The sequence below is a fragment of the Oncorhynchus mykiss genome, chromosome 21 (genome assembly GCF_057628025.1).
Source record: "Oncorhynchus mykiss isolate SJ-2025 chromosome 21, ASM5762802v1, whole genome shotgun sequence".
Taxonomy (NCBI): Eukaryota; Metazoa; Chordata; class Actinopteri; order Salmoniformes; family Salmonidae; genus Oncorhynchus; species Oncorhynchus mykiss.
In genome coordinates this window covers 20823526-20837500 of record NC_143042.1, presented here as the reverse complement: position 1 = coordinate 20837500, position 13975 = coordinate 20823526, and the positions used below count along the sequence as shown (strand labels likewise).

The 13975-nt window shown below is 47.5% G+C and overlaps 1 protein-coding gene across 4 annotated transcripts in view; it reads left to right on the top strand.

Moving 5' to 3' along the window:
- Positions 1–13975, top strand: part of LOC110500211 (receptor-type tyrosine-protein phosphatase zeta) — a 50776-nt gene that overhangs the window by 28683 nt on the left and 8118 nt on the right. For 3 of the 4 annotated variants that reach the window (XM_036957591.2, XM_090214180.1, XM_090214181.1), the window contains exons 3-21: positions 863–1042; positions 1885–2036; positions 2193–2288; positions 2401–2467; positions 2621–2778; positions 3533–3683; positions 4887–5071; positions 5703–5829; positions 6082–7041; positions 8809–8956; positions 10348–10439; positions 10528–10613; positions 11403–11423; positions 11902–11998; positions 12082–12152; positions 12435–12569; positions 12766–12897; positions 12998–13161; positions 13344–13479. In XM_036957591.2, the coding sequence (XP_036813486.2) occupies positions 863–1042; positions 1885–2036; positions 2193–2288; positions 2401–2467; positions 2621–2778; positions 3533–3683; positions 4887–5071; positions 5703–5829; positions 6082–7041; positions 8809–8956; positions 10348–10439; positions 10528–10613; positions 11403–11423; positions 11902–11998; positions 12082–12152; positions 12435–12569; positions 12766–12897; positions 12998–13161; positions 13344–13479 (3158 nt within the window). The remainder of the gene's footprint in view (positions 1–862; positions 1043–1884; positions 2037–2192; positions 2289–2400; positions 2468–2620; positions 2779–3532; positions 3684–4886; positions 5072–5702; positions 5830–6081; positions 7042–8808; positions 8957–10347; positions 10440–10527; positions 10614–11402; positions 11424–11901; positions 11999–12081; positions 12153–12434; positions 12570–12765; positions 12898–12997; positions 13162–13343; positions 13480–13975) is intronic. The other variant, XM_036957592.2, reaches the window with a different exon arrangement.

Genomic DNA, 13975 nt, shown 5'->3' with positions numbered 1-13975 from the left:
CTCAAAGACTCAGCAGGGAATGTCAGAATACTCACAGTACAGTATATTGTGGATGTATGCTAGCATACCCTACATATGGGCCATTTGGTTTGCTGTATGGATGTACTTACTGTAAGCGCTGTAATGTATATGATGTACTGTATGTACAGTTGTAGGATCTTAATTTGAGACAGTTTGCCACAGCAGGAAACGGTATGGTTTTGTACACCAGCTTCAATCTGCAGAAAGGACAATATATTTGGTTATGGAAAATATATTTCTCAGTGTTTTAGATTCTCTACACTATGCTAGCTTATTTTGTCACATAAACTATTCGAGTTTTAGCAACCAGGAAAACGGCAGAGCGACTTCTGCATAGTGCAACTTTAAACCTCAAATACACGACAAGTTTAAAAGTTCTCCCGCAACGCGGTGATCAAATTAAGATACTAAATCTGTACGCCACCTGCCCAGTCATTTGTGACCAACTGTCAGGCCATCTGCTCTGTTAACTCCTCATCGGCTGGACTAGAGGGGGATGCAGTAGAGCTGATTCTGCATGTGCTGTGTGTAAACGCAGCTGGGGTTAAAGTTCACTTGAGAATTATGACGATTGGTCATTGCAGGACTTGTCGTCACAATGGATATTGAGGGATTATTTAAATGGCACATTTGATTCGTTTTGCAGCAGGAAACAAATACTAAATGTGTTTATAGTCAACTGTAACTGACCTCTATAAAGTGTTTCCTTTCAAGCTGTTCTCCCTGCAGGGCTGTGTGGGAGTTGTTCAGCTACAATGACCTGTTTGCCATCTCATTCCCATCTTCGGTATTTGTGATCCATTGTAAAGATTCATCCTCTCTCTATGTTTGTCCTTCTCAGGCCAGTTGAACCAGAAGATCTGGGGGAAGAGGTACCCGGCGTGCAACAATGCCCGTCAGTCACCCATCGACATCGACGAGACGTTCACCCAGGTCCGGGTGGAGTACCAGGGCCTGCAGCTGGAGGGCTGGGAGAAGAACACCCCAGAGACCACCACCATCAACAACGACGGCAACACAGGTACTGTAGGACAGGAGCTGTTAAATATCCAACCCATGGTAGTACAGTTCGGGTTGGCATTGTAGTGTGAGAAGGGTAATTTTCATGGGTCGTGTTCAGTAGGCACAAAACGCCACATGGTTATTAAGTAGTAGTAGTAAGAACAGATTGTTTCCGGTGTCATATTAATCTTCACATACAGAGATAGTTAAGAAAATATAACTCAATGTGAGCGATGGGTTTAGTGAGAGACAGAGACAGATAGATGGAGAGAGCAAGAGACAGAGAGAGGTGAGAATAATTGGTCTGTCTTCCAGAGGAAATTAAATGACTCTTGGATATCATCTCTCCCTGTGGCTGTGTTATGAAAATGCTGCCTGTTGGGTAGTATTAATCTCTCTGTTCCGACACGCTGACAGAAAAGCAATTCACCGATAAAACCATCTCTTTGAAGCATCCATTATGAGTCCATTGTGTGAGGATAGGGATCAGGCCAGGGAGACGGAGGAGGGCTGTTTTGTGTAGATGTGTAGATGTGTAGATGTGTTTACATATGGAAAAGGGTATTGTGGCTTCAGGAGACATTCTGGTTTTATTTGAATTGTAACATTTAACTGTGCTGAACACGTTCTGTATTTGTCATTTGAAACGAGACTGTGGCATGTACAAACGGCAAGGACCATTGTGTATGCTGTCATAGACCCGGTAATTAAAAATATGTGTTTTCCAAGCTCATCGCTGGTGGGTGGGAAGCCTCGGGAAGCCCAGGCTTCTCACGTAGCCGAGTGAACTAGACAGGCTCTGGAAGGCTGCCCACGCAAAGACTAGTGGGTGGGTAATGTAGTTGTGTGTGTGTGTTCCAGTGGTGCTAGGCCTGGACGGGGAGTACTATGTGAGTGGCGGTGGTCTGAGCACCAGGTTCAGGTTGGGGAGGATGACGTTCCACTGGGGCCGCTGCAACGCCTCCTCAGACGGATCAGAGCACAGCCTCAACGGACTCAAGTTCCCCCTGGAGGTGGCACATCGTCCAATCGGAGCAAATGACACCACACCACGCCCCTGCAGTGCACAGTATGACTACGCGCCACAATGAATAACGATCTCTACTCCCCCTCTCTCTGTCTCTCTTTGTCTTTCTCTCTCTCTCTCTCTCTCTCTTTCTCTGATCCAGATGCAGATCTTGTGTTATGAGTCAGGCCTGTACCAGTCTATAGACGATGCGGTGAGGGATGGAGGGAGGATCGCAGCGCTGGCTGTCCTGTTTGAGGTGGAGCTCTGAACCAATGTCCACACTGCTTGCCACTTAGCGTGAATCAATGCATCCTAGATCGTATGCGAGCATGTTAGTATGTCAGCTCACTGTGATTTCTGCTCCACAGACCAGCCTAGATAACAATGACAACTACAACACCATCTTGGAAGGGGTCAACAGCGTCAACAGGTTCGGTATGCAGCTGCTCATTGTTCTACTCTATTTATTTGACTCTAATTTTGCGTTCTATTATTTCTATTTCTATATTCGGCGGGTTCAGGAGTCCCAGTGACCTACTGAAAAGCAGGTGTGTCGATCACTCTCACCTATCACTCTCTGCCGTTCAGGTAAGACTGGGAATGTTGAGCCCTTCTCTCTGCTGGCCCTGCTCCCTAACTCCACTGATAAATACTACACGTACAACGGTTCCCTCACCTCCCCGCCCTGCTCTGAGACGGTGGAGTGGATCGTCTTCAAACACACCGTGCCCATCTCTGAGACACAGGTGAGTGTCACACACACACATAAACGTGGGGGTACACACACACACACACACACACGTGATGATGTTATACGGCGAGGCAGTGTCATGATGAGGTCATACAGTGAGACCGCTTCCCAAGTGTGAGGAACAGAGAAGAGCAGGAGAACAGGAGTGTGCGTGTGGCCGGCAAAGCGAGGTGTGACGTGGGCATATGTACTCAGTGGGTACAGAGACACTCAAACACACCACGAAAATAGAGCAGCACTCTCCCTGATTTCTGCCATGACAATTCTTTAAACACTCCATCATCAGACCTTACACACACACACTCACACACACACACACACACACAATATCAATATTTCACTACAGCAGCAGCAGTAGCAGTAGGAGCAGGAAGACACTGCAGAGACAACAACTCTCCCTCCACAGGGGAGGACCTTCCCATTTCCCCTCCACTTCCTGCTCTTTAAATCTCAGTTTGAACCAACCTGGAGCAGAACTGCTCTAGTTAACTCACACAGGGTCTCTGCCTGCCTCATCTATTCTCCATCATCCACTTTAGAGCAGAAAGTGTTTTTTCAACATTTAGGAAGGGAGAAGAAGTAGGGTAGTGGCCGAAACAAGCCGTGACCCTTAAAGGTTAAAGGGCTACTTTGGTGAAGCACACAAGACATAAATGAATGCACTTCTCTCACATCTCTCTCTCTCTCTCTCTCTCTCTCTCTCTCTCTCTCAATTTCCCTCTGTCTCTCCCGCTCTCTCTCCCTCTCAGCTGGAGGTGTTCTGTGAGGTGATGACCATGCAGCAGGCAGGCTATGTGATGCTGATGGACTACCTGCAGAACAACTTCAGGGAGCAGCAGCAGCAGTTCTTGGGCCAGGTCTTCTCCTCCTACACTGGAACAGAGGAGGTCCTCACTCCCAGTATGTGTCCGTAACTCTTCAACCTGAACCCTGACCTCTGACCCCTGTCCCTCACACTCTTTCTACACAGGCACAGTTGAGGTCCTCACCCCCAGTTTGTACCTGTAGGCTATACCCTGAACCCTAACCTCTAACCCTAGACCCCTAATCCTTACCTTCACCTTACAATGGCAAAGATGATCCTCACTCCTAGTACGTACCCTTAACTTATAACCCCTGACCTCTAAAACCTTACTATTAGCCCCTACCTCTAACTCTGGCCTTCACCTTTGTCATTTATGTTGTCATTTATAGTATGTACCTGTTCTACTTTAATGCCTGACCCCTGACCCTTATCTACCCGCTGACCCCAACAGCTGACCCCTAGCCTTCCGCACCCACCCTACCTACCACATGCTGACCTTGCCTCTGGCTTCTCTCTTCTCCCATACTAGACCTCTGTAAAACCATAGCATGATTCCCACTCACACTGAGCTGTACTGTAACACTAACAGGCCAGACTGTGAAGTAGGAACTAGCATCAAAAGCCCTTGTAACCAGCCACATGGGGAAGATCTCAAATGCAGACTCCTCGCGTCCTCTTTCCTCTCTACTCGTCTCCTTCTCAAAACCGATTGGATGGGAAAGCTAGAGGTCCCGCCCCTTGGACCTTCTCCTCCAATGGATTTTGAGGAGGCCAGGACGCGAGGAGTATGCAATTGAGATTCCCCTATATTTTCAGCATTGATGCTTTAGAGCCTACTCCCAAGGTCTTACGAGTGCAGCTCATCAAAGAACTCCTCTCTCTCTCTCTCTCTCTGCCTTTTAAAAATACCCCAAATAAGCTCTCTGGGTTGCTAGGAAACCTGACTTTGTAATTCCCCCTCTTTCAGTGTAGCAATTTATTTGACATTTTCTCTTTTTTGAAATTGAAATATGTCTGTTCAGAAATGCAAAAAGCATAGATATCTATTCCCTTTATATATCTATACCCAAAATGTCTCCCTTTACCTCTTCCTTTCCCTCTTCCAGTGTTGCTCTAAGAGAGACATTGTTGTCTACCAACATGTTTTCCTTAGGAAAACTCTATCCCAATTTCTCATTGTCTCCCCAGTGTGGAAAATGGACATATTCCCGATCTGACCATGTTGATAACCAGACACAAACATATGTTATCATCAGAGATTATATTTGAATCTAACCTAATTTTTCTGTGTTCTCCAGTGTGCAGCTCGGAGCCTCAGAACATGCAGGCGGATGCCCAGAACGAAACTACCATCATGGTGATGTGGGAGCGCCCCCGTGTGGTGTATGACACCACCATCGACTGGTACTCTGTCACCTACCAGCGGCTGCAGGACCAGAACCAGCCCAAACACGAGTACCGCACCGACGGAGACCAGGACGTGGTAATACACCTGTCTACTTATCCATCTACTGTGGCATACCAGTCAGTGCTGGAAGTGACTACTTGCCTGTGGATCGTCTCTCTCTCCCTCACTCTCTCTTTCTCTCTCTCTCTCTCTCTCGCTCTCTCTCTCTCTCTCTCTCTCTCCCTCTCTCTCTCTCGCTCTCTCTCTCTCTCTCTCCCTCTCTCTCTCTCTCTCTCTCGCGCTCTCTCCCTTTCTCTCTCGCTCTCCCACTTTCTCTCCATCTCTCGTACGTTCTCTCTCTCTCTCTCGTGATTGTTTTGTGTTGTTCCTGGAGGCTGTTGCCATAGTGATAACCAAAAGATGCCTGTAAACCATCTGGCCAGAGGTTTACAATATACAATATAAATACGGCTGTGATTGTTTTTGTTGTGTGTGTGTGTGTGTGTGTGCGTGTGCGTGCAATGGTTTGTGTTCATTAGACCTTATGTGCCTTCTCACACAAATCGATAGCATTTGCATGTAAGTCAGAAATCAGCCTCATATGTTAAATAGGGTGAAAAAAGCTGAGACAAGCAACTGACCGTCACTACTGTAATTGGCTGAGTGTGATTGGCTGATGTATTGATGAGTTGACTGACATATTATTTGATCAATCACCCTCTCTCAGGGGGCCATCATCCCCGGCCTCCTGTCCAACAGCAGCTATGTGGTCCAGGTGGTAGCTGTCTGCACCAATGGCCTGACGGGACGCTGGAGTGACCAGATTATAGTGGACATGCCCCAGGAGGACCCGGGTGAGACCAGCTATAGTCTCGGGCACCCACAAGGCTGTCACGAGAGACCAGATTCTAAAAGGGATTTTTAGTCCAGGAAAAGGTTGAATCTGTGTCCAGCGTGAGCCTATGCCACTCAGATTCATAGGAGAGAATAAAGAACTTAGGTTAACGGACTTTAAAGTTGAAAGTAAGTATGAAAGTTATCAAAATAGTTGTACTCATCGTGACAGTCTAATATATATATATACCCACCCATTCTCTTTTCTCCAGAAATTGAGTCTGATCCAGACAACACAGAACCTGAGGATATATTGGAACCTGAGGATATATTGGAACCAGTAGACCAGGTCCCAGTAGACCAGAACCCAGTAGAAGAGAGCAGCACCAGAGAGGGTCGCCAGCAGATTTTCCCTGACCAGCCCTCCACCACTGCTGCCTCCCAGGTGAGCTCTGTGCCGGTACCACCAGGCACCAGAGATGACCAGAACCGGATCGACCAGGACCCTGTGAACCAGTCCAGAGTGGACAAACCCAAGAAGGACCAGACCAGGAAGGACAAGAAGAAGCAGCGTATACCTCCGCACCGCCCCTTCACCAGCGCCGCCTCCAACGGCAAGAGCGCCATGTGGGTCACCATGGTGACCGACCAGCCGGGGTTCCTGATTCCCGTCTCCCGGACGAACAGCCCGCCGCCTGTCCGCCGGCCAATCACAGAGGAGGCCTCATTGTCGCGGTCGCCTCAGCAGAAGCGGAACCAAAACCGTGGTTCCGCTGCCCAGAAACCTGACGTTTCCGGTATCGGCCTGCTACCCCCAGAGAGCGACATGTACACCCCTCCGGCGGGGGGCATGGTGGTCACTGATGTTTACTACGAGGACGTTGTCAACACCACTGCCTTAGAAACCGCAACTACGCCATCTAAAACAACACTGAAAAAAACCCTGGATGATAGAGTTCTCAGTCCTGTTACTGCCAGACCTAAAGTCACAATGAAAGGACATGACAGGGGCTTGGTTTTGACGTCCAGGCTCTCTGATAACAGAGTTAGCACAGTGACAAGGGCCACCCCTATTCAACAGACCCCGGTTTCGGTAACCTCAACCCCCTCTGTGCCCTGGATCAGATCCAGGACTTCAAGTCCCAGCAACTCCCTCTCCACGGCCTACGGCTCCTCCACTACCTCAGGCCTCGTCAAGGCCTTACAGCACACCACCCATCCCATAGTCACCGGTAAGAAACACCTGTGTGCCCTGCAGCCCTGCATGTGTGCTGTAAATGTCTGTGTGTGTACATATAAAAATATATTACACATGACCTTTATGCCTTTGCCTCTCCTCCTGTTGCCAAAACTTGGTACTGTATAGTGCACTCTTACATTCTTTGGTTGTGTGGTGGTTGTTTGAGGGTAGAATGATGGTTGTATGATGGTTGTTTGATGGTTTTATGAGGGCTGTTTGATGGTTGTATGAAGGTTGTGTTTTGGTTGTGTGGCGTTTGTATGATGGTTGTGTGATGGTTGTTTGATGGTTGTGTGACCTGTACCTCTCTGCTTGGTCCATCTGCCTCTCTCCGTCTGCTGCGCTGTCTATAAGGGTGATATTGCCGCTTAGACCTGCGATGGTGATAATGATGGTGGTGAAGGGACTCGCGCTCTACTGGCTGGTGGTGGTTACGCTGGTGATGTGCTGCAACAGTCCAGCTCTTTGTGTCTGTCGACAGCGATCTACCCTTTTCAACTTCTCTCTCATCCTTTGGTTGCCCAGCGGTTCATACTGGGACACACTGGTACTTCAGAGATCCATGTCTCCTACCGGTACCCAGCGGTGGTGGGTATTCCTCTGCCAGTCTATCTTCTTTCCCTTGAATCATAAAGATTCACATCTTATGTCTCCTTCTGGGACTCTTTACCTGCCTTGCTGTGTGTGACCTGGTGGCTCCTCCCTGACTCCAGTCTGCCCTCTGGTGGCTGCTTTGTATAACCGCTCAGACTCTGTGGTTGTTATGCTCCTCTCTGGTCGTCTGATTTAGTGTTGTTAAGTATTCCGTTTAGTGCTTATTTTTCACACTCAGTCTGACCAGACAGGCCTCTCTGTTCCAGTCAATACCAGCTTTCAGAGGGGGACTTGGGTTCAGCGGCCCACAGAACCTCTCAACTTTCCAGACCCATACCCCTCTGTCACCCACTCTGAGGAGGATTCTCTCACACCCTCCCAAGGGGGCTACACCCCCTTGCACCGTTCTCTCAGCCATTCAGAAGAGACAGCAGCCATCGGCCCGTCTGTCACCCCCTTCGAAAAAGACACCACCCTCTCCCCCAGGTCGGACAGACAGACGGTGACCTCTCCGGTTGGACAGACAGACATCAGTGGCTCAGGCTCTGGCCTCTATGGGGACGGGGTCAACCTAGGTCAGGACTGGCTGAGAGGGGCGACACTTTCCCCTGGGACAGACCTACGTTCACTCACACCGGCCTCAGCCATGGACCCAACAGAGGGAGAGACACAGGGAGAGAGCACCGGTGACTTAGGGGGTCTTTCCTCCAGCTTCTACTTTGAGAGGGAGACTGGTAGTGGTGTGTCCGAGGTGGACAGAGCAGGGGCCAATCCCCAGGGGTCTGTGGTGCTGGGGGAGGCTAGTGGGTCTGGAGATGGAGGGGTCCAAGTGGAGCCTGGTAACTCTGGTATAGAGCTGCATATCCCTTGTATAGATCTACGTGTCCCTGTTCTCCCTGACAGCAGGGCTGTGGAGGAGCTGAGGAAAGGTAACGTACACTCAGGAATCTCCCATCACGGTGGCAGGTTAGGTGATGTTATTCAGAGAGTGACGTGAGATTTTATTGTGTAGCAGAGGAAATATGATTATGGCATTTGTACTCAATGAGGTGGTAACAGATTTCCTACTGATTTAAATGAATAAAGGATGTTTTTTTCAAATCCAGGGTGTTTGCGTGTGCATACGGGTCTGTAAATAATAACAGATTCTTTCTCCCCCCCCCAGAGATCAATAACAGCAGCCATGAATCAAGGGTAGAAATGGTGGGAAGTGTTTCTGAAAGGGAGAGGAGGACAGTGGTCCCTCTGGCTGTGGTATCCACCCTCACCATTATCTGTCTACTGGTCCTGGTGGGCATCCTCATCTACTGGAGGTAGGATTAGCACACTGCACTGTTAGCCGTTTTGTAATTGTATCAGTAGCTTACTGTATAAACTGAATACAGTAGATCACCATACATTCCACAATAAAATACTGTGCATTTGTTTTTCCAGCACACTGTAAGACCTTTCTATCATTTCAAGGGCACAGTATTTTACTGTATTAATTGTGGTGCATTGTGGTGAAATATTGTGTAAGCAGAAGGAATCTCTGGGGTCATAGAGTTGATCAGGCTGTTGATTGTGGCCTGTGGAATGTTGTCCGACTCCTTCTCCATTGGCTGTGCAAAGTTACTGGATATTGGCGGAAACTGGAACACGCTGTCGTACATGTCGATCCGGAGCATCCCAAACATGCTCAATGGGGTGACATATTGTCCCCAGCACAAGATGCACCTGTGTAATGATCATGCTGTTTAATCAGCTTATTGATATGCCACACCTGTCAGGTGGATGGATTATCTTGGCAAAGGAGAAATGCAAACTAACAAATTTGTGCACAACATTTGAGAGAAATACGTTTTTTGTGCATACGAAAAATGTCTGGGATCTTTTATTTCAGCTCATGAAACATGGGACCAACACTTTGCATGTTGCGTTTCTGTTTTTGTTCAGTGTATATATAGGGAACAGATCAGAGTAGAAGTGGGTCTTTTAATGGTTGAATATTTCACCATGTCCATTTGATTTGTTTTTCCCTGTAATCACGGACCGTTTGGAAGCCTTTGATTAGGCCTCTAGAAGTGCAAGTGATATGAAACACCTAGTTTTCATTAATATGCAAATGCCTACAGCCAACCTGCTCGCTCTAATCCCTTGTAATTACATTCAAATACTGTATTTTTTATAGTTTGATAGTCCGTTTTACTCTATTGTACTGTGTTTCATTGCTCTGTCATCAAGTTACTCTAAATATCTCAGTATTGAATTGGCACTATCCAGAGATATATTATAAGATATCTTGTTGTAATTACAAGTAATGGAGAATCTTTTTACTTGCTATGACTGTGACTTTTTTTCTCAACCTTTCTCAACCTCTCACTGACTGTGACAAGATCAACCGCTAAATGACCAAAATGTAAATGTTAAAATGAAAACTTGCAAATATGTTGCTACATGGGTAATTCCAATAAAATACTGGGTAATTCCCAAAAATTACAGTCACATTTTTGGTACCGTAAAATGAATTACTGTAAAATGTATCACACTAGCTGTCCTCTAAAATAAATTACAGTAACTTACTGCCAAATTACAGGACATTTTTTACAGTGTATGTTCAGATAGAAATGTATTGTGTAGAGCAGGTATGATTGTCTGCTCTGTAGAATTGGGAGTTGTGTCAGCTCTATTAATTATATTTCTATTTTCAACGTTTATTCAACAGAAACTGCTTCCAGACGGTTGACTTCTACACTGAAGACACCGCCTCACCCAAAGTCATCTCTGCTCTGTCTTCACCTCTGCTGCTCACCACAGGTAACGCACGCACGCACTCGCACACACACCCACACACACCACACACACACACCTTCGTCCATTCATCCATTCCTGTCTGTGTTACCAGAAGAGCACGAGGCGCTGTCAGTGAAGCAGTTTGTGAAGCACGTGGCAGAGCTTCACCAGACCAACACCTTCTCCAAGGAGTTTGAGGTGAGAGAGACATCAGCCTGATACTACTGTATGTGCTATACATACCACTCTTAATGCTCCCCAGCAGTATTAACATCACCTAGACATAGTGTTGTAGTCGGGATTTGACCCTCACTGCTTACTAAAGCTGTCATTAATTCCTTTCTATAAAAGTCTATGTTAGTTCAGACTATAACTGAACTCAACACTACTGGTAAGTGAGGCATCCTGTCTGGAAGGTGTCACTATCTGAAACAGAAACGTTTGTTTAAGGGCCGATGAGAATGGTTAGAGCCCCATTTTAGTTGTTGTCTGTAGATGTGTATTAGATGTCCCTATATATCTCATTGTACCTGTTGTGGTTGTGGGTTAGCATGTTGAGGGTGTACTGTATGTTTGGGTGAGGGACTACATTACACTGCCTCTGTAGGTAACCATACTCTAATACACCCTGTACATAGCTATAGAGACACAGAGTTCGGCAAACGTTGTAGACATTTCAGTGCCATGTTCACACCACCCATTCCAAGACAATGTTCCAATACAATGTTAGGTGTCAACATGGCGTACAGTTTGCTAAACTGTGTGGATCAGTAGGTGACTCTGTCAATAGGCATGCCCACTACCTCCAGACACATACACACACACACGCAGAGCTGTTCCTCATGTCTGTGTATCTGCACTGACTGGTCACTGTGTGTCGCCCCAACCCCTCATCGCTGTGCCTTCTGCATTCTCACCCCCTCCTCCCCACCACCCTTCCAACTCCCATTCTCACCCCCCGCCCCTCCTTCCTCCCCCTCCCATTAGATTGTGACAGAGTGTTATGAGGTAAGACTCCCTTTGTGTTAGATTAGATATGCGCACGGTGTCATCTCATCTTATCCTGATTCATCAGGACTTCCTGAATCTTTGATGTTTGACCTCAGGAATCAGGAAGACCGTTTCTCTTTATCCTATCATTGGAATTGACTGATAGTGTTTTCTTTGTTGCATGGATCACATCTCTGAGTAGCTGTACTGTCTGCTGTCATGTATTTGAGTGTTTTCTTGTTTGTTGTGTTCTTCTTGCATGCTACCTTCTATTTGATAATTGGACTCCGGCCGGGTTGTGTGTGTTGGTTCGTAATGGCTCTGCGTGTGTGTGTGTGTGTGTGTGTGTGTGTGTGTGTGTGTGTGTGTGTGTGTGTGTGTGTGTGTGTGTGTGTGTGTGTGTGTGTGTGTGTGTGTGTGTGTGTGTGTGCGGATGTGTGTATTGGTCATGTCTCAGGGTTGTGTGACTGAGTGCCAGTGTGTGTTTCTCTGACAGGAGGTGCAGTCATGCACGGTGGAGATGGGCATCACTACTGACAGCTCCAACCACCCAGACAACAAGAACAAGAACCGATACATCAACATCATGGCCTGTACGTCACTCACTCACTCACACACACAGACACAGACACACACACACATACAGACTATTCATTAACCCTCTTTGTTGGTCTAGATGACCACAGCAGAGTCAAACTACTGGAAGAGGGAAAAGGTGGAGACTACATCAATGCTAACTTTGTTGATGTAAGTAGCTCCTCTCCTAATCATTAATATCATCCATATCTATATCGAATACTAAACATGTACGTACACTATGTAAATGGGATTAGTATAGAAATACCGACTGAGGGGTAGTATGGAAGATTGACTGGATGATTGGTTGATTGATCTGTGTGTGTGTGTGTGTGTGTGTGTGTGTGTGTGTGTGTGTGTGTGTGTGTGTGTGTGTGTGTGTGTGTGTGTGTGTGTGTGTGTGTGTGTGTGTGTGTGTGTGTGTGTGTGTGTGTGTGTGTGTGTTCCTGTCAGGGTTTTGAGCGTACAAGGGCCTACATCGCAGCCCAGGGGCCCCTGAAGTCTGGAACAGAGGACTTCTGGAGGATGGTGTGGCAGGAGAATGTTGGAGTCATCGTCATGATCACCAACCTGTTGGAGAAGGGGCGGGTCAGTTAGTCACACAGACAGACTGCAGGCTGGGGCACTGTGTTAAAGTGTCTATTTTTACACCGTTTAAACAGAAAACATTGGTTCAACAGGGAAGACAAATGGAACATATCTACGTTTGTGAAATGTTTATGTTACTTTTATATGACTGCTTTGACCATTGTGTGACTGAGGCTCTCGCCCTCTGTGATGTCAGAGGAAGTGTGACCAGTACTGGCCAATGGAGAACCAGGAGGAGTACGGTCATTTCCTGGTGACCCTAAAAGACACCAAGACCCTGGCCTACTATACCCTGAGGACCTTTACCCTCAGAGACACCTCACAAAAGGTACCTTCCTGGACACACACACACACCTTGAAGAAGATGCACTGCAGTGCACAGAGCTTGTAGTCTGTTTGACCCTGCCGGCTGTGTGTTGTACCTACAGGCTTCCCAGAGGGGACGCTGTGCTGAGAGGACGGTGGTCCAGTACCACTACACCCAGTGGCCTGACATGGGCGTGCCTGAATACACCCTGCCTGTCCTCTCCTTCGTACAGGCCTCGACCCAGGCCAGGACTCAGGACATGGGCCCCGTCCTCGTACACTGCAGGTGGGCTGGGTGTGAAGGGGGGGGGGGGGGGACTTGGCAAAACTGTTGCTTGAGAAAAGGTTGAATAACACTATGCAGATCCAATGGCTTGGTGCAGGAGGTGGGTATCCAAGTATTCATTTCTGAAGGGAAGCGTCGTGTTGTGTTGGACTCTCTCACAAGTATGTCCTGTGTGTGTGTAGTGCTGGTGTGGGGAGGACAGGGACCTACATTGTGCTGGACAGCATGTTGCAACAGATCCAGGACCAGGGAACAGTCAACATACTGGGCTTCCTCAAACACGTCAGAACACAGAGGAACTACCTGGTACAGACGGAGGTAATGCGCACACTTACAGGAGCAGCGTTTCTCAAACTTGTCCTGGTGTGAACCAAGGGGTGCACATTTTGGTTTTTGCCCTAGCACTACACAGCCAACTCAAATAAGGAACTCATTATCCATTTTTCATTATTTTAATCAGCTGTTTAGTGCTAGGGCTAAAAAGTAAACGTGCAGCCCTTGAGGTCCCCAGGAACGAGTTTGGGAAACACTGAATTAGGGTTAATTGCCTTGCTCAAGGGCACATTGATAGATGTTTCACCTAGTCAGCTTGGGGATTCAAACCGGCAACCTTTTGGTTACTGGCCCAACGCTCTTAACCGCTAGGCTACCAGACACCTTTACGCCATGCTTTGATATACACAGACCTGAAAATATTGTAAAGGTGGAAGCAACAAGGCTCTGCCCAATAGGCAAACTCTGAACATATACAGTAGGAGCTAGGAGAAGGGGCTAGAGGTTGAAATGCAACCGGGCCCAGCTCTGCTGTCGGTGA